Source organism: Ammodytes marinus, assembly GCF_949987685.1.
Source record: "Ammodytes marinus genome assembly, chromosome: 5".
Taxonomy (NCBI): Eukaryota; Metazoa; Chordata; class Actinopteri; order Uranoscopiformes; family Ammodytidae; genus Ammodytes; species Ammodytes marinus.
The window spans coordinates 26,205,063-26,226,566 of record NC_137234.1 but is presented as its reverse complement, the minus strand read 5'-3'; the positions used below and the strand labels follow the sequence as shown (position 1 = coordinate 26,226,566).

The window sequence follows — 21,504 nt, the reverse complement described above, 5'->3', positions numbered from 1 at the left end:
GCTATTACATCCGCCCTGCGTTCCAATCCCCATACTTCCATACTATTTAGTATGCCAGAAAAAGATTTAGGATGTCCTAATACACACTTTTTAGTAACAACTTTTACATCATGATTGTTTCTTTGGCTTTAACTAAGCTCCTAATATGGAAGTAACACTGCATATCACAATGGTTGAATATAGTCAGTCCAATTAAAATATTCTGCCTTAATGATTAGTGAGTGCGCATTCAAGCAACTTTTGACATTCATTCTGAACAAGCCTTGTTGGTTACAGAAGAGTCCTAACGTCAACACATACTGACTCATTTAATGTCAGTCGCATAGCAATATCTGCCCAATGTTAGCATGTTAGCTACCATGCACTACTAGGATGAGATTTTTTTTTTTTTAAAGTCGTATTTTGATTTTGGGGAATAGCATTTTTCAAATTTCTCGTTTGAATGACTCTCCTCTACTAGCATCGCACCCACACTCCCACACAGAGGTTGGCGTGTTACCTTGGCGGTGAGAGCTTTCCACTCTTTCAATCCCCAACCTGTAAACTCTACCCTGATTCATAAGCACTGTAGCTCACACTGAAAATTACACCTCAGGGCTAAAGACTTTCCATGTGACACGTGTGAACTTATTGGAGTTGTTGTTGTCTGGTGAGACGAGTGCAGCTACAGCACTTTGTTATAATAGACCAGACTACTGAGAGTGGCAGACAGCAATCAGCTGATGGAGTGTGCACTGGAGTGTCTGTATGAAAGCTGAGCTTGACTCGTGTAAACCTGCTACAACTACTTCACAGCCACTTGAAATGATGAATGGCGCTCTGTCCGTTTCCTTTGCCTAACACACCATATAGGTTCTTAAAGCTCCTATGTGGAACTTTTAAATGTTCATGAAACAGTCTCATTTTTCCTCAGACAAAACGATTGAAGACAGGCAGACCGGAACATCCTGCCAAACAAAATGTAGAACACTTATTTACTTTTAGTAGCACTCCATTTAATCTTATACGATATTTTCATATGAGAAATGCTCATTTCACAATAAAACAATATATATTATTTTTTTTACAATGCCAAACCTCTACTGTGACAGTCAAGTTAAAGTTTATCTACGTTTATAACACATTTAAAACAACCTCAGTTGACAAGGCCTAAAACACAACAAAACGACAAATATGAGTTAAAATCAAGTGTAAAACACAAGTGTATTTTATAGGTCAATGTTGTACGTGAAGGACGGGCCCTTACATTTTGGTTTCCTCCCTGTATAGAAACCAGAGCTTGGCTTTGTGTTCTCCAACCTGACTCCTCAGTGTCCTCACTCACATGCAGGTACACTCACACACACACATGTAGAGACACGTATACTCGGATGCACAGGATCACTGCATTACCCTTTTAGCATCTCGACCATGAAATATTAAGCAGCAGACTTGTCTGATCAGTAGTGCTTCTGTCCGGTCAGGGCCCCTGGTCTCCGGTCTCTCTCTCTACTTATCACACACATGATCACTCTCACACACACACACACACACACACACACACACACACACACACACACACACACACACACACACACAAATATAAACATGGTGGAAGAAACTGTAGTAGAATCCATCACTATTTATTCATTTTTTAGATGTTTCAGTCGAGACCAAAGTGGTCCAACAACCAACCGATCAACCATTATTTTCATCCCCAGAGCAGGGGTGTTTCTAGGTTTCTAAAACATTTGGGAGCGTGTGCGACGTGCGGATATGACACAGGCTCCGCATGCAGCAACATTTATTTGGGCTTTAGCCCCGAATAAAACAGCCTAGTAACGCCACTGCCCCGGAGCCATGTCACTAGCAAAGCTAAAATGGGACAGTCCTTTCACTCTACACACTTGCAATAATGTACTGTTCATCCTATAATATGAGGCCTTAATTGTATGTCTTTTGATAAGAGAGCTATTAATTCAACTCTGGTTTTGATGCCTCTACGAAGTGTTGTTCAGCATTGTTTTCTGCAGCTAAAAGGCAGCTGTCTGGAAAAAGATCTAACAAACCAACTGCACTTGTATGTTTGCATTTAAAGGCCCTTAAAAAAAATTCTCAATCAGCGTCTTACTTAAAAAATAATGGGGACCTACATGGACCCACTAGTTTCTGCAAATTATAGAACAATTTGGGTTATTTTACTTGAGAGTTTAAAGTGTTTGTGTATTTGTTTGTGTTCTTCTCACTGGGCTGAAGGAGGAAGAGCTCAATTGGATCAGGTCTAGTCACATACTTCTGTGCACCAAGATCCACCAGGATTCAGAAACAGAACACTGTTGCTTTGTCTTTTAACCTTGATTTTAATTTTTCTTATAATGGATATTCCATGTTATAGAGAAAAGTAAATTATTTAAAAAAAGATAAACATGATTATAGAGCAAAACTTTTAGGCCATTTTTCATAGATTGCATTGACAAGTTTTATTTATGTTTTCTTTCAAACACACACGAACACAGACTGGATGCACTGTCCCAATTTGTTTTATTGCGCGTTTAAGAAACAAATCCACACCAACAACACTGCACACTAACAGCAAAAACAGAGAGAACAGCTGACATTCTATGGTTGAGTTAAGTTAATCTGCCACATTCAGCCATTGTGTTACTTTTTTTAGGGTGTTAGCTGGTTATCAATGCCACATTCAAAGTACTATATCTGTATAAATACCCACAAAAATAGTTGGCGTGAGGGTAGCCTACTTAATTTCTTAAATAAGATTACAAATTAATTTTTCATATAAATAATAGTTATATTGGTTACCTGGTTAATACAATGTTAAGATATCTCACACATCAATCATCAAAATGTTAAATTAAAAGAGTCTTGAGGAGAGGACAAGGATAATAGAGTTAATAGACAATAAAAGCCTCATAAAAAAATGGTTTAAGCTGTCTTAAAAAAATATAAAGAGAACTCTACTTTCTAAAGCGCAGGGTTTGGTTAAGAATCAAGTCATCCTCTCCTGGCAGACCGCAAGTCGGGGCATATACATTGTCCTCCAGCTTCCTCAGTCTCACGTCTATAGCTGTCCAAATTGAAGTGTGATGATCTCCCATCATGTGACTGTGGGAGTTCTGACTGGGTGGCCAACAGGGGTTTCTGGGTGATGGAGTTGTTTTGCGGTTCGGCCAGGGCTGGTGGGTCAGCCCACACGTTTTACACAGCGTTTGTGTCTGAGACCGCTCGGGACACATTTCTTGGGCGACGCGGGTTCTGGCGCTGCACACCCCTGCTTCCTGTGCAAGAGGGGGAGAGAACAAAAGACACAGAGATAGGGGGAAATAAGAGGGAGTGTGATTGAGAGTTTGTTCTTCTGGCAGTGACATGAGATTATTCAATTATTCAACCGCCTCTATTGATAGAATCAGTGGTGTGATCACTGTCCAGTCCGGGGCCTGTCAAAACTGGGCCTGTTTGTAATTCTACCTAGATGCATCAATAATGTAATGAATAGTCGACAGACACATGCCTAATTGCCTATCCATGATTGTCATCATCCCTGAAGACGCAATGCTTGTTAAACTGATATATTTGTTGTGCTGTAGCCTAATTTTGGGCGGGCCTCAGTTTATCTAAATCTCAATTCAACTTCTGATATACTCCTGCCTTGGTCTGTGACTTATGAACAATCCATCCATCCCCCAAACCATATTTAATAATCATTAATAACATCATTAGTTACAACTTTTAAACCATTTTTAAGTGTACATTATTGGAAAGCTGTGGCCCTGAATACACCCCAATCAGCCTCAGTGGTACTTTGTGTTAAGTGCATTCTTGGCCAGGTCATTCTTGAAAAAGAGATTTTAATCTCAATGAATTTTACCTGGTTAAATAAAGGATATTGATTGATTGATTGAGCATTCAGTTAAAAGCGATGCTCAGTAAATGATAACTTTGAGGCTGTGGATATTTTGTGATGACACTGAACAATTTGCCTTAATATTTGCATCAACGAATATGAAGTAAAGTGCCAATGTCAAATACTTCAGCAGTTATCGGCTACAACCTACAGGTAATCGCAGCCGAGTTTTCTCACCTGGCGGCAGCAGCAGCTACAGCAGCGGCAGCCTCTCTGTCCCTGAGCTGCTTCATCCCCATCAGCAGGCGACAGATCTGTCTCAGGGTCATCCTGGGAGCATGGCAGGCTAGGCGGGCTGGCGGGGCGCGGTGAGGTCTACCATATGGGCCCCCTCTGGGTCCTCTACCAAACAGCTGCCGGGGCTGAGCGCAGCCATAGCAGGAGGCAAACTGGAGAGAGAAGAGACGGGGTTGTCAAAACGTGTCAACTGCTGCATACATATACGCAAAGTTATAGTCTGAATACCATAGATAGTAAATAATACCTGAATACCCACATGTACAGAATACAAGCATACATGCCCCCCCATACGCCCCTAGAGTACAGGCCTACGTACTGTAAAAAGCCAATAATATATTAAGGACTTGTTTCCATGAGCCAGTGGAAGTATGCAATATGGCAATGCAAATGAACTTTGTTTAAAGTTAATTGAATTATTTGATTTTCCCTAAACCTCTACTGTACAAGCTTGATACCTTCAAGACAGTTTCTCTAACATTCCACTAAAATGATAGCACATATGGGTTGTTTGTTATGTATCATGGATAATGCATTGTGTCCGCTTGCTATAGTCTACAATCTCTTGATTAACTTCTCCCTGAGCTTGAACCTGGTGACATTTCATTTATAAGATTAAAATCCAGCATTCTGGCTTTGCACTGTTCATCCTTCCTAATATAACTGCATTGTGTGATGTTGCAGAAGGAGGCCATGTGATCGGCTGCAGTCTCAGCTGTGTGCCTCTGTCATTCACACTTAAAAATATTAAACTCTGACACACACACACACGTTCACTGCCCAACACTCGCACACACATTATCACACCATTTCAATTAGCGTACCAGCCACACTGTCTCTCTCTAGAAGTCTTGTAAATCACCCTCTCCATCCGAAACCCAAGACACATGCATGAGAGAACAATCATTCAAGGAACATTGGGCTGTGCAGGTTCATTTCCAGGACCGACACTTGATCGTGTGAATTCCCCTCCCAACTGCTGTTTTCTCTCCCTCTCTCACACCTAAAACACAATAGCGGACCTACTACAGTGTCATTAAGTAGTCATGTACTGAGAAAAAGAGAACAAACACACACATTCCCAGTATCTCTCTGGTCTCCCATTATCTGACAAGGTGCTTTTAACAAACAAGAGCATTTAGTTCTGAGTGAATGAATGTGAACCCATACGGTATCTCATGCATGTCTCGCTTTCACTGAGCTTGCTGTGCTGCCCCAACTGCATTTACCAGGCAGTCACACATCACACACAGCACTTAAACACAACACTCACTTCTACTTCTATTCCGTGCACACACTGGGGGGGAAAAAAGTCATCCAGCTATTTGTTATCCTATGACTGAAGAAATGTTTAAAAACAAATTGTTCATATACAAGCACAAGCAAACACACACACACACACACACACACACACACACACACACACACACACACACACACACACACAGACACATTGGCACACATACACAACACACGCTACTTACAGGAACGACAGTAGCCATGGGGACGAGTGTTGATGCTGTGCCGGCAAAGAAATGATGATCAGAATGGGAGGCAGTGTTCCCTTTTTATACACACGGACAGGCCAATCGTAAGGGACTGAATAACCCTGTCTACTTCCGCTAGTACAGTGAGGTCACGCTTGCACATTGCACACACACACAAACACAAATTCTCTCACACACACACACACACACACACACACACACACACACACACACACACACACACACACGCACACACGCACACACGCACACACACGCTTGTTGCTTCAAGTTACACATACGCACACACACACACACACACACACACACACACACACACACACACACACACACACACACACACACACACACACACACACACAGTTACTTACACACACAGTTACTTGCAGTCTATTATTAATGAGTCTTTTGTTATGTAAGTTATATTTAGAAGCAGTGGTGAATCTGGGAATGAGTTAAAAGAGATTTACTGTATACGAGAGACAAATAACTGGGAGTAAAGGATGCTGGAGTAAGAGGTGGATGGCAGGAGGGATGAAGAAGAAGAGAGAAAAAGACAATGGTGGTGGGTGGAAGCATGGTGGATAGTAAAATACCCTTGTGAGGGTGAGGGGGGGAGGAGGCATCAACACAGTGTAAGGTGACGTGCCTGAACAATGCCAGACATCGGAGCGTTTCATATCGTCCATCAATCCAGCACTACACACCACTGATGGGAAGAGACAAAAAGAGGTGACACACACACTCACTGTAGTTTGTAAAGAAAGGAAACAGGAGAAGGGCAGACACATTAAGCTTGCCAAACCATTTATCAAACTCATTGTCTCAGGCGATTAATCAAATACGTGAAACTTCATTTTAAATTCTGATCAAGATATTATGGACGTTTCCGAATGTATATAGGCTACGGAATGAAAACAGAGCAAATATTAGACTCGAACTACTGCCTGGTGGTTATATGCCTCTGCCAGGCATTCAATTGTTATATCACATTCCCTATTTATTTCATATTGGCTGTTTTACTTGGTTCATCATAATGTTTGCCTAATTTATGTTCCTTTTTTTTATCATCTGCAGCATGAAAAAAATCCTACTGCTGCTCAACGACAGCCAATGACACTACGGTCTCACTGATAAATACCTCATCTCCAGTTCACTCCCTCTGCCTCATGTGTCTCCACCCACTGGTCACCTGACCGTGACCTGGCCCTGCCTGTGCCCATCATCCTCCTCCAGAAATATTAACACAGATCCCCCGAGATCTTTCTCAGGACCTATAGACAGGAGATCATTTGCAGTGTCGAAGCTGCCACATACAGTAGGTTCCCTGATCAGTTAAGGGTTCGGTGCCTGTCTCAAAGGCATGTTTATGTTATATTAATGCAGCCATAATGTTGTAAGTGTGACACAACATTATGTGCTAAATTGTCCCTGACTTAACTTTAACCTAAGGGACTCTTAAGACCTAAGAGTCTAACGAAAGAGTTATAGGTCCAAATGTACTTACTACTGTTAAGTTTGTCTGTGCGAGACTATAGGTCAAATGTGACAAGGAAAGTGATGCAGAGATAATAGTTTTAATAAAGTCATAAATGCCTGCTGCTGTTCCAAGGTATAGAGTGTGTGTGTGTTCTATCTATCCAGAGGCCCATCACCATGGCCTACACAAAGGTGCAGATCATCACAATGTGTTATTAACAAAGGGAACAGTGAGCTCGTGTCAAATAAAATAAATGCCCAAATGAGGTGTGTGTTAAGTGTTATTACCCTTCACCATGCCCCGCCTTTACAATGGGCTAATGTCATTGTAAATACCCTGCTGTGTGATTTAATAATAACCCTTTATCTTATCTCTTATTACTCGGGTGGTTAAATCATGTACAATAGATAACAGCTCGCTTCATTGTGAGCAAGATGTGAGATTATGTGACTTGTTTTACCAACTCTCTCAACACTCCCCTCCCTGCGTTCTCAATCACATACTCTTTCTTTTTACTACACTATATACTAAAATACAGAAGAGTTTTAGGGCCACATGAGAGAAAAAAACTAATCAGATACGGAAGATTTTTTTTTAATTATGTCGAAAAATGTCAAGAACAAAGATGTATACTCCAAATTGCAATTGGAATTGGTGGGGCATTCATGTATTTTCAGCATACTACAATTGACCTGCATGTATTGGGACGTCCTAAAACTTTTTTTGGCATACTAAATAGTAGGGAAGTATTGGGAATTGTAAGGCAGGGCTAGTATACCGTGGTCCTGTTCTGCCCCCTGCTGGTTTCTAACACCACTAGACGAAGACACATTATTGAATATATGTTGGACAAGCCTCGCCTGATGAAAACATTTTATTATGGGTGACTGTGACAGACAGCAATTGTTGTGATGTGACTGTCCCTGCATTCCAATCCCCATTCCCTACTATTTAGTAAGCCAAAAAAAGATTTAGGATGTCCCAATACATGCACTCCAATTGTAATGTGCTGAAAATGCATAAATGCCCTACTAACTCCAATAGCATTTTGCAGTATTCGTCTTTATTCATGACATTTCTCGACATAATGAAAAATAAATTTTGCTTATCTGATTTTTTTTCTCTCCTGTGGCCCTAGAACTCTTCTGTACTTTAGTATGTAGTGTAGTAAAAAGAAAAAGTATGTGATTTGGAACTCAAGGGAAGTTTAACGGTGTGAAGGTGCATGGCTAAATTGTTCATCATAGTCAGTAGCCCACTGTCACTAGCTAAATGAAGATTTGAATATATTAATAAAAAACATTGAATGCAAAAATGGTAACTCCTGAAGTATTTTGAAAAACAGGGAGTTTTCAATGGGGAAACTCTTGATATTATTGCAGGGCTACTGTAGACCCACACCGACCATATTCTGCTTGGGTCATTCAGATTATAGTCTTGGGTTACTCCAGAAGAAAAACATGCATTATATTTCATATTTAAATCACTTTGACTTCACCAAAAGACATAGGACGGCGCTTGTGGACAAGTGCGTCTCACACTAGCATAGCAGAATACAGAAATACAATCCATGACTTACAGCAGAGCACAGTTGCGCCTGGGTACCTATAGCCTAGTCATAGCCTTTATTTGATTAAGGCCTATTGGTTGTTTGCTTGGTAAAAAATAAAACTGATTTAAAGGAAAAGCAGCAGATTCCCTAGTTGAGAAGTTGGAACCATGACATTTTGCCTTTAAAATGAGTTCAATTATTAATGAATCAACTAGGGTAGTATATATAATATTTTATACTCTTCATATGTTTCATGTTTAAAACTCTTAATTGGTAAAGTATCTAGTAACTCAAGTTCTCAGATGTAGCGGAGTAAAAAGTCAAATATTTCCTACTGAATTGTAGTGGATTGTAAGTAGCAAGTACAGTACTGGAGTAAATGTCCAGTCCACTGTTGATATCCTATTTAGTTTAATTGAGATAAAAACATGCAGAATCTGCCTTTTTGATAATTGCTGAAACCTTGACATTCTCCACCCACTTACATCACACTTTGGAAAAAGAAAAAGAAAAAACAGAACAGAAAATATGCACTGAAATATCTGTAGGCCTTTTATTAGTATTTTGCTGTGCCTCATGTTGGGCCTAACCTGTGGAAGGAAGTATTTGACGACATCACGTGAAGGCAGCTGCCTGTCACCAGCTGAGCTCATCTGTTGGGTTTAGATAAAGAGAGACGCGTAAACAAACTGAGACACACCCTCTGAGCTAGGAGAACTACCTGCCATTTGTTGAATAGCTTACCTTCTAAATGCAACTAGAGGTGTAGAGATGATAGGCTATATGCAAACATTAACACATCATTAAGAAAGTGGGAGATCCCAGCCGGCTATGTCTGTCCTTATCTCAGTTTCATTCGAAAGTGCAAGAAGTTACTTTGAACGTTATCTAGATGTATGTGCGGCCGATGGCCTATCTAGACGTTAAAGGACTAAAAATAGCCTACGGGCATGCACCTTGTACAACTGATCAGAATATGTCAACGGATGGACTAAATGACAGCTTTTCACACCTCACGTTATAGTTGCACTATGCAGTTTTTGGGGAGGGGATTTGTTTACATTTTCAGAGCCTACAGATAGTATCACATCTACTCTAGATGTAATGTTTCAATATTGAATTATTCTATCATCATAAATAAAATAAAACTAAATAATTTTGAAGCTCCTGGAACCAAAAGTAGCCTAAGAACAGAATATGTTTGTAAAACAAAATGTGGGCCCTGCTGCTGTAAACAACAACAGTGGAACAGTTACGTTTCTTCCTTCAAACAGTGTTCCAGGGAATCCAGTCTTCCTGTGCGGGAAGGGAACTTTGTTTATTCAGTAATGAGAATATACACAAGAAAATGTTCACTTCTCTGACGCACTCCAAGTTACACAGTGCACCTTTAAGTGACGTCCATCAGGTCTATGGAAGTAAATTTGAACAATTCAAGTTGATATAGGCCTATTGTTTTGTTAGGTTATTATTTATTTTAAAAAGTAAAGGGAGTTATTTAACAATCAATGATCTGTTTGCCGTAGGCCTACACTACACAACCAGACTTCAGAAGTTAACCTCACTGTCGCACCGAGCCGAGTTTGTTATCAAAGCAACAGGTGGGTCTGGATGCAATGCTGCATTCACGGAACGTGTAGGACTTCTTTTCTCAGCTTTAAGGTGGATAACAGTGCCGATAAAGAGCAAATATTATTATATAAAACCGAAGCATCATTCGAGAGGAGCACATAATTTAGAAGTTTCACGTTTTGAAACGCTAAGCTGCTGTGGCCGTGAATTTGTCCTATCTCCAATCTTTTCCCAGCACTTGAACTGCGCACAGACCCCGCCCCTTCGCGGTCGCTGTCCTCTCGTGAGTACCTAGAGTTGTGGAGCCTCCGGTGTCAACTGGGAAGTTACAACAGTCTCCAGATTCAGAACTTGAGGTCCACGGCCCGCTGCTGTGCGCTCCTTTCCCTGTGTTTAGCTGCTGTGTAGCCTGTACAGGATGTCTCCATCCACGGCGCCCCGGTCCTTCACGGTGCGGGAGGTGGCGTCCCACTGCACCAAGGACTCCTGCTGGGTACTGCTGGGAACACGGGTGTACGATGTGACCGCCTTCTTAAGGATGCACCCGGGAGGAGAGGCGCTGATACTGGGCCGCTCTGGTAAGGACGTGGGTCTGGAGATGGAGGGACCGCCGCACCGGCACTCGGAGAACGCACGGCGCTGGATGGAGCAGTACTACATCGGGGAGCTGCTGGACACGAACAGCGGCACCGACGAGCCACAGGTAGGAAGCCCGCACACACCTAGGCTGACAGCAGGCTACTAACTGACCTCAGAGCGCGCAAACAAGTTCAGAGAAACACATGGGAGAAGAAAATACACCTGCTGCTGTACTTCTCCACTGAAGGGGCGCCAAGGTGAATGTCTTTGAGGGTTAGAAACCGTCTAGACTGAATTAATCACACTATCAGAGTTGATACTTTTTAAAAAAAAATATTCCTCCTGCTTTAATATTTGCCATCTCTGTTCCCAGAGGTATAGAAACAATGGTCTCCAGGCAAGGCTGTGGCCCCTCCAGAAAGAAAGTCATTTTGCAGTATCTATTTGAACAAAAATGTAACACCTTTTTCTTTTTTGAGTTTGAAATATCTCAAAAGGGTGGTTTCTAGCACTCTTGGCATTAGGAAAGCAGTGGGGTGCGCTTTAATGTATTAAAAACAGAGGGAGCATTTCCCTCTCTGAGCTGCTGCCCCTTCAGTATACAGTATACACACACACATGCATGATCCTCAAACTGACCCAATTATGTCATCAGCCATTGACACATTTTGGGCTTCTAGCTGGTTAGGAGGTGTTCATGGGAAGCCCACACGATATCACACAATAGACTGTGCCAAGCTCTCTGTGGTTACTTTGGCAGTGGGAAGCTGATAGGGGCCCTGTCATCTCGTGCCATTTACACAGGTGTGTAATCCTCTGTCACCTGACTTGATTGGGCATTTATGTGAAGGTATAGACAGAGAAGGACCTCTCAGCTCTCCTCCTCCTCCTCCTGGACACTATTGATTGTAAGGGTAGGAATGTGGAGTGCATGGGGAAAGACACACCTCGTTATGTGAGGGGAGTGCAGGAGAGGGTTAAGTGCAGGTGTTATGGTGTGGTTGAGTGGGGTGGGGGGGAATAGTGACATTAATGAATGATTCAACGTGTGTGTGTGTGTGTGTGTGTGTGTGTGTGTGTGTGTGTGTGTGTGTGTGTGTGTGTGTGTGTGTGTGTGTGTGTGTGTGTGTGTGTGTGTGTGTGTGTGTGTGTGTGTGTGTGTGTGTGTGTGTGTGTGTGTGTGTGTGTGTGTGTGTGTCTGTGTGTGTGTGTCTGTGTGTGTGTGTCTGTGTGTGGACTGGGGAGAGAGATAGATAGAGAGAGAAACTGGTTTGTCTTGTCCTGGTATAGGTTTACAAGGGGGGACTACAAACAGGGCAAATGTTCAAAGGAAACCCAGCATGTCTCTCTCTCTCTCTCTCTCTCTCTGTCTCTCTCTCTCCCTTGTGTGTGTCCCTGAAGGCTTTCCCCTCTTTGTGGTGAGCAGGGAGACACAGACAGGGTTTGCATAGATCTCTCCCCAGCAGCATTAACATTTACATGGCTTTGCCCACACTCTCATGGGTGTTGTCGCCTCACTGCACCTCTCCCTATGCAAAGTTCACACAATTGCCAAAGCAAAAGCTATTTACAGTAAATTCAGTATATTCGTAATGGTAATTCTCTGGCGATTCAGGCCTCAGACATTGATAACACATAACTCCAATGCAGGCCCGGGTTTTGAATCCCGCCCCGGGTCAGTTCTATGCATGTCTTACCCTCTTTGCCCCATTTCAACTCTCCATGTCTTTCTAATCAAGCAAAGGCAAAAAATAATCTAAAAAAAAAATAATAATAATTTTGGACTTTTGTTTTGGGTCGGTCAGCTATTGGATTTTAAGATGGCAAACAACAAATACAGATGTCCCTATGGCCTGGAAGGGGCATGTGCGTTTAAGTATGTTTACACATGTATACATTTATTTTGTAAAGGTACTGATGACAGTGTACTCGCTTTCAACAGCCTACATACATTCTCACTCCTTCTCACTCACAGTTTCAGATGCGAGTATATTTCCTTTCTCACTAGCTATCATCACACCCTGCTCTGCAAAAGACATTTATAATAATAGAACGCTTTACCTCAACTATACATGACTCAGCAGCACTTGAGGGCCAGTGTCTTACACAAGTTCAACTCAGGGCATGTGTGGACTCAGGGTGTATATGGAAATAAGCTTGCAGTAAAAAAAAAAAAAAATGTATTGGACAAATCGTAATAAGATCCTAAAGTATATGATTCTACTTTCTTCTAAATGATACTACTGAGTGCTCACTCTAACCCCTACTGATGAACCACACGTTCTGCTGCTGGGTGTGACATCGTGGTCCAATGGGGACAATGGAGGTCACTCAGCCCACTGACTTGAGTCACCGGGACATTCCAGTTGGTAATAAAATCAAATATTACAAAAAAAACACCTAAGGTACGGCTGGAAGGCAAATAACGCTCGCTCTCTAATTTCTTCCTCCACGGGCACCTTGGTCTAACTGCAAAGGTTTAAAACCGACCCTACATTCACTTCTTTAATGTGTGTGTGTGTGTGTGTGTGTGTGTGTGTGTGTGTGTGTGTGTGTGTGTATGCATTCTGCCCGCACCATTTAATGATTGATACTTTTCACCAAGCAGCCAAACCTGGGCGCACACAGCGTGGCTTCAAGGTTTTTTAATTGGGCTTGGATTGCATCCCAACAGGAAAAAAGGAGTATTATCATGATAAATATTGGCAATTCCTGACACACAGGAAGAAAATGCTTCAAGAGCATGGGATGTAGATGGCTTGGCAGTCATTACAGGACTGGTATAACGTTCTGTTTGAGTTTTCTCACAGTACAAACACAGGGAGATTAAAGTGGAGATTAGCAGTGATGCTTACCTTCTTGTTTGCATTGGTGGTCAGCGTACATTATATTTTTCAGTCAAAAGGGCGGAGGTGGCATCCAGTTCCCTCTTCAGATTTGAGACATCAAATTTTTTCCACCTCTGGACAACAATTTAGATCCCAATTGAATATATTCATGTCCAGATGTTTGGGGTATTGCATGTTCTTCTTTTTGTTTAATTTTTTAATTTTTTTTGCTGCAATATAGTCACAGCTTTGGGACTCTTGTACATACGGTTTAGTTTTTTCTTAATCATTTTTGTGTTGGGGAGCAGGTTTACAAACAAACAGAGGTACTGTTTACACCGTAAATATAATGAACTGGTTTGTATTATAATAGAGGCCGGGTTGCCTCCATTCAGACCCACTGTGTGTTAGTGTTTTTCCACGATGAAAACAAAGCCAGGGATTTTCACAGTTTGTCCTTAAATAAACGGGCTTTCTTCTTATATAAATCATCATTGAGTTTGTCCCGATCAATTTTCTTCCGCCCACGTCCAAATTATTTAATATAGCTGTCTATCAATACCATTTCTGATCTGATAGTTGCATTCACTAAATCTTGATTCCATCCTATATCTGGCACACTAAATTAACAGACGTAGCCTTTCTAAATTTGTCTGACCCTTTCCCATCCAAATACCGAAAGTCCTGGACAATCTATAATAATGGATTGGATTTATATAGCGCTTTTCAAGGCACTCAAAGACGCTTTACAGGGTTCCAGGTTCCATTCATTCACACACAGTCATACTGGTGGTGGTAAACTACCATAGTAGCCACAGCTGCCCTGGGGCAGACTGACGGAAGCGTGGCTGCCATTCAGCGCCTACGGCCCCTCCGACCACCACCTCAAACATACAGCAGTCATTCACATTCACACGAGGCAAGGTGGGTGAAGTGTCTTGCCCAAGGACACAACAACCATGATACTGGTGGCAGAGCGGGGATCGAACCGCCAACCCTTGGATCATTGGCCAAACCGCTTAACCAACTGAGCCACGGTTGCCCATAAAGTCAATCCACCTTATATATGATATGGGTGAAAGTGTATCTTGGAATATGGGTCTCCTGAAACTTACAGCACGTGACATATCACTTTATTGGATTGGTTTGGACTACAAAAAGACGTGATTTGACAGCGCTGTTAAAGAGTGATGCATCTACCTTTTTAAAATAATCTTTGTCAGAGCACGGCCACTGGAAAAGTTATGACATTCCTGGAGACACCGTCAGAGAGAGTAGAGCCACCTTCCATCAAACTATTGCGTCACACCTGTCACTTTTTGATCCGGAAGTCCCGCCTCCGGAAGTCCCGCCTCTTATATACTTTTGATCATCTGTCAGATTTTAATCCGGAAGTCCCGCCTCCGGAAGTCCCGCCCCTTCTATACTTTCCATCACACCTGTCACTTTTTGTGACGTCATCATAGCCCCTCCCCCCGGAAGTCCCTCCCCTTCTATACTTTTGATCACCTGTCACTTTTTGATCCGGAAGTCCCGCCTCTTATAAACTTTTGATCATCTGTCAGATTTTAATCCGGAAGTCCCGCCTCCGGAAGTCCCGCCCCTTCTATACTTTCCATCAGCTGTCACTTTTTGTGACGTCATCATAGCCCCACCCCCCCGGAAGTCCCTCCCCTTCTATACTTCTCGTCAGCTGTCACTTTTTGTGACGTGATGTTAGTCCCGCCCCCCGGAAGTCCCTCCCCTTCTATACTTTTCATCACCTGTCACTTTTTGTGACGTGATGATAGTCCCGCCCCACCATAGCCCCTCCCTTCTATACTTTTCATCACCTGTCAGAATATAGAACCAATGAGATTTGTTTATTTTACCGCAAAGTCCCAAGATTGGTTTAATACGGATAAAGCTGGATGGATGTTGGCCTTTAAAGTTTGCTATTTTAATAATTAGGTCAATAAGACATTAAAATACATAGTGTGCTGAATTCTTGCAGGCACACTAAATTAAATACCTTCAACACCACAATTATTGATTTATTTTAAATACAACGAATTTTAATTGAAAAAGAAACCTGTCCTTGATCCTATATTGATATAAGTTCCATTAAACAACTTACAATTTTTTATTTAATCAAGTCTATTCTGTAGGTGAATGGAGTCCTCCTTCTTGAAGTTAATGGAGGGGCTTCGATTGTCAGCATTACATAACAGTATTGTTTATTGTTTTATTTTTCTTCAGCTCGTTTTTTTTTTTTTGCAGCTCTTTATGCTCATTAATAGTATTTAGCCTTAGATATAGAAATCAGACTTTTAACTTGAGTTTTTTCACTTAAAAATATGTAGCAAAAACAAAGCAAAGATGTAATGTTTATTTCTTTACGTTGCCTGACAGTCTTGAAGTAAGAATCGAAAAGTTCTATGTTTTCCAACCTGTTGAAAGAATGGTGAAACGGTTGCTTTCCGGTCTTATGCTCTCACTCATGTAAATGTGTTGCTCAACTTCCCCTTGGGGCCAGCTGCTCGAGCATGCTCTAAGCGCCATGTTCCTCACCTGAGATTTTCAAATCCAGCAGTGAAGGAATCAAAGAATCTTTTGCGATATCCCTCCTTTGAATTGAGCAATGGTCGATTTTTGTGATTATAGACAGTTTATAATTTTACACTATGCACATATTTAGTTGATTTGAGACTGACTGCAGCTTCACCACTCTATGTATTTGGACTCTGACCCTCACCCAGTAAAGCTCAAATCAACTAAATATGTGCATAGTGTAAAATTATAAACTGTCTATAATCACAATCTTAAGCACAAGACACGATATGTAGCCTAATTTTTAGTCACACACAAAGGAAGAACTGGGCTGTATTTTGGAGGAGCTACTGATCTTAGATATGGCCTGCAGTTACCACATAGATGTATATTATTTACTATCTATGATGTATACACATGCAGGAATGGTGTTTGGCAAAGCTACTGACTTGCAAAAATCGACCATTGCTCAATTCAAAGGAGGGATATCGCAAAAGATTCTTTGATTCCTTCACTGCTGGATTTGAAAATCTCAGGTGAGGAACATGGCGCTTAGAGCATGCTCGAGCAGCTGGCCCCAAGGGGAAGTTGAGCAACACATTTACATGAGTGAGAGCATAAGACCGGAAAGCAACCGTTTCACCATTCTTTCAACAGGTTGGAAAACATAGAACTTTTCGATTCTTACTTCAAGACTGTCAGGCAACGTAAAGAAATAAACATTACATCTTTGCTTTGTTTTTGCTACATATTTTTAAGTGAAAAAACTCAAGTTAAAAGTCTGCTTTCTATATCTAAGGCTAAATACTATTAATGAGCATAAAGAGCTGCAAAAAAAAAAACGAGCTGAAGAAAAATAAAACAATAAACAATACTGTTATGTAATGCTGACAATCGAAGCCCCTCCATTAACTTCAAGAAGGAGGACTCCATTCACCTACAGAATAGACTTGATTAAATAAAAAATTGTAAGTTGTTTAATGGAACTTATATCAATATAGGATCAAGGACAGGTTTCTTTTTCAATTAAAATTTGTTGTATTTAAAATAAATCAATAATTGTGGTGTTGAAGGTATTTAATTTAGTGTGCCTGCAAGAATTCAGCACACTATGTATTTTAATGTCTTATTGACCTAATTATTAAAATAGCAAACTTTAAAGGCCAACATCCATCCAGCTTTATCCGTATTAAACCAATCTTGGGACTTTGCGGTAAAATAAACAAATCTCATTGGTTCTATATTCTGACAGGTGATGAAAAGTATAGAAGGGAGGGGCTATGGTGGGGCGGGACTATCATCACGTCACAAAAAGTGACAGGTGATGAAAAGTATAGAAGGGGAGGGACTTCCGGGGGGCGGGACTAACATCACGTCACAAAAAGTGACAGCTGACGAGAAGTATAGAAGGGGAGGGACTTCCGGGGGGGTGGGGCTATGATGACGTCACAAAAAGTGACAGCTGATGGAAAGTATAGAAGGGGCGGGACTTCCGGAGGCGGGACTTCCGGATTAAAATCTGACAGATGATCAAAAGTTTATAAGAGGCGGGACTTCCGGATCAAAAAGTGACAGGTGATCAAAAGTATAGAAGGGGAGGGACTTCCGGGGGGAGGGGCTATGATGACGTCACAAAAAGTGACAGGTGTGATGGAAAGTATAGAAGGGGCGGGACTTCCGGAGGCGGGACTTCCGGATTAAAATCTGACAGATGATCAAAAGTCTATAAGAGGCGGGACTTCCGGAGGCGGGACTTCCGGATCAAAAAGTGACAGGTGTGACGCAATAGTTTGATGGAAGGTGGCTCTAATACTCTCTCTACCGTCGTCCATATTCAATCAAATTGTATTTATTTTTCTGATGGAAATTAATGTTGTGTGTATGTATGTGTGTGTGTATATATATTTATATATTGCCATAAATTGTGAATCTTCAGGTCTACAGGTTATCTAACCGTCAAGATGTTCTGACCTTAGTTTTGTGTAAGATAAAGTCAGGTTGTTTATAACTGAGATAGTAGATACTGGAGACTAAGACTAAGATCACGCCATGTTTGTCACGGCTCACTATGTGTTACTGATAAACTGATGTGACGTTGCAAATGTTTGTGTGTTCATGTAACAGATTACAGTGTACTGTAATTACTCATGCAGGACTGCCTTTTCCAATACTAGTCCCCTTGATGATTATGTCTTGACTCATACTCTCACGCAGTAAAGATATTAATTATTCTACTTTGTGTCAACTGGTATTTCGTTGCCAGCTCTCGTCTGAACTAGACGAGCTGATTTTCAGTTCCACAACACTTTTCCTATAGCCTGAAAATCCAGACCCTGATATCTTGAACGATAGAGGGTCTGGCCACGATCAATAGTCATTTCCAACTCAAAGGGCGGCTCCTACTCGTGCATTTCAAATGCCACTGCACGCAGTTGGATAGCACTACAACCAATCAGAGCGATGCACAAGGTGACGTATTAAGCCCTGTTCGTTTAGCGAACAGCTGTTAAACTGTTAAATTAAACTTTTGCTGTGGTCGGCCGGCAAAACAGAACATTCCACTTACTTGCTAAGGAAAGATTCGAGTGCCGTCTTCCAAATCGTAAAGGGTCGAGGCCAAAGCAGTCTCAAACTCACACAACATATCTGCAGCCATCTTTGATGTTTACTATCACGGCTTCGACGTCGCATGCACGTCACTGTCGTCGTCCGGTTACGTCCTCCCCAGAGTACCATATAAAGGGCTCTGGCGCGCCCATATTAGATAGAACCAATTGAAACGTGAGTCAGGATTTCTGGACTTTCTGAAAAAGCTTCAATGGAAAGTGTCCAGACCAACAGGCGCAGCAAATTTAATTTGCTAGTGGCAGGTCTGGGAATGCCAGGCTACTTTTCCTACACAGCGAAGGCAAACCAAAGTGCTTCACAAAATATAATTGACAATACCTTTTAACGTTAACCAACATGCTTATGTGCACCGCCGTCTAACCCCTCAAGCCAATCATATTTAGTAATACTACTTTTTTGGTACCTACTCCGTCAAGGTTCCAAAAACGTCCAGGCAGATTCTTCAACATAATGGACACAAAAAAAAGGCGATTAGAGTAGAACTGGTACTATGAAATGGGAAAGTGCAATAGGATAAATAAACAAAACTTAATAAGATTGTCTCCACACATATTCTCTGAGAAGCAGAGTGTAAAATAACCACAGACATTGATACTTTAATGTGCATCCCTGACACTTTTCGTGTGGAATCTCCCAATAACGGATAATGGACCCTTTGAGCAGCGATCCTAACTAAGATCCTAGCACCAGTTTAGAGGTACTGTGTGTGTGGGTGTGTGTGTGTGTGTGCTCGTGCGCGCGCATGTTTCATTGCAGGTATAGTAAAGACAGAGCTGCCTATATACTTTATCAGCATGTCAATCACCGGTGCACCTTTGTTTGCTCTGTGTTCTAGTCACTTTGGCTCGTCCACTCCAGCCTGCCCTGCCTACCCACCTCTGGACAGGATGTTGACATTTTGCAGCTGAACAATTCTCGACAATTGGTCTGTTTAGTAATCAGTATCTCTCTGTGTGCGTGGACTCGGAGGCATCCCTGGCTGCTTATGGAGAATGCAGCTCTTTAAGTCATGAACTTGGGAGGATAGTGCACGTATTGTTAAATGAGTGGAATTACAAATGAGCGAGTGAGTGTGCGAAAGAATGAACGAACAGACAAACGGAGATACTGTGGAAGGAGCATGGCGGGATGGGAACATAGAGAGAGAGAGAGAGAGAGAGAGAGAGAGAGAGAGAGAGAGAGAATAAAGGGCCGATAAGGTTTGAACTAGTAGGTCAGAGCACCGAGGTCCCGATGGGGCAGGTTGATACGTTTCTGTGGATGGAATGCTGGAGGGGCGGCCAGGTCAGGCTGGTGGCACGCTGGAATGCTGACCTTCATCTGCACGGTGCTTTTCATGCACAGGGAGAGGGAGAGTTGTGTAGAGACTAGTTAACAAAAGTTCAACTGTTTTGTGTGCCTTGCAATTTTTTTTTCTTTGGCAGCGAAGCAGATGTAATAAAACCTGGTAACTTATTAAAAGACGGTATCACTGTAGGCCACTGAAGATAACTGACACCGTTTAGTGTCCGTTATCTTTTATCAGCTCTAGGCCTCTATACCCTACACAGACACCCACATCGTCAGCTTCTGTCCCCCAACAAGCTGTTTTTATAACTCTTATGAGCTGCTCTGACGGTCATGGCCGTGTGGTGATACATAAGCCGGCACATTGTTTACCCCCTTGCTGCCATAGAGACTGCAGACGCGGCAATTAGCGCTCAGGTGCAGGCCTCAGGTGACTCCACTCATCTCCACGGTTACAGCTGGAAAAGAGAGAGTGCAAAGGATGGAGGGAGGGAGGCAGGGTGGACGGGCCGAGGGGGACTGAGATCAACATATGCTTGATTTTTCGGTGCAAATTGATTTGGGCAAAGGCCTCACAGGAGCCATGCTAAAACCGTCTGTGAAAAACTTTTCACTTATTTATTTTCAACTAGGGTTGCAAAGGGGTGGAAAGTTTCTGGTAAATTACCGGAAAGTTTCCAGAAACTTTCCACGGGAACTTTCGCTCGGGAATTTTGGGAATATTCAAAATTGGAAATTATAGGAATGAACAAAATGGCGGTAATTTAAATGATTTTTTTTCATAACCAACCATAAATCTAAACTTTTAAACACTATGTTTGGTCATAGGCAGACATCCATGCAAAATAATACAATCAAAAAACATTAAATTTGAACAGATTTATTTGTAAGAAGAACTTTATCAAGTTGATTATTTTATGAACAATCAATAATTTCACTGAACAACAAAAAGATGAATGTTGAGTAAATTATTACTCATCTGTCTGACCCCACCCATTCAATAAATAAAGTCAAATGCCCCCCCACCATGAGATGGAGGAATGCACAGAGCATGTAGGGGACGTGGCCTCAGTACCCCTGCAGTAGGATGTGTGCTATGTGCAATTTGCCAAGTGTACTTGCATAAAATCTGGTTGTTTTAGTCAAGATTATGCTAAAATATATTGTCCCCAACTATATTTAAAATCAAAGCTTAAGCCTCTGTAAACCTGGTCTAGTAAAAATCAATTTATGATATCAAGTTGGGTGTCTCAATAAACTTTAAAAAAAAATCTGATTTGAAATTAAATGTTCATAAATATATTAAAACGTAGTTGAAAAAACTTTAAAAAGCTTTTTACAGTCTAGAACGTTTGCCTGGACTGAAATAACATAGTTAGGAGAATTTAGTGCATTTGGGCTACTTT

The 21,504-nt window shown here is 41.7% G+C and overlaps 2 protein-coding genes across 2 annotated transcripts in view; one reads left to right on the top strand and one right to left on the bottom strand.

The window, feature by feature from the left end:
- Positions 1–2,533: 2,533 nt before the first annotated feature.
- LOC307250487 (uncharacterized protein) overlaps positions 2,534–21,504 on the bottom strand; it is a 31,393-nt gene continuing 12,422 nt past the window's right edge. Inside the window, exons 2-3 of the mRNA XM_080027598.1 lie at positions 4,079–4,290; positions 2,534–3,275 (exon numbers count right to left, since the gene is read on the bottom strand). Of these exons, the coding sequence (XP_079883724.1) occupies positions 3,182–3,275; positions 4,079–4,290 (306 nt within the window). The 3' untranslated portion in view covers positions 2,534–3,181. The remainder of the gene's footprint in view (positions 3,276–4,078; positions 4,291–21,504) is intronic.
- fa2h (fatty acid 2-hydroxylase) overlaps positions 10,579–21,504 on the top strand; it is a 38,869-nt gene continuing 27,943 nt past the window's right edge. The window contains exon 1 of the mRNA XM_080027597.1: positions 10,579–10,950. Within this exon, the coding sequence (XP_079883723.1) occupies positions 10,666–10,950 (285 nt within the window). The 5' untranslated portion in view covers positions 10,579–10,665. The remainder of the gene's footprint in view (positions 10,951–21,504) is intronic.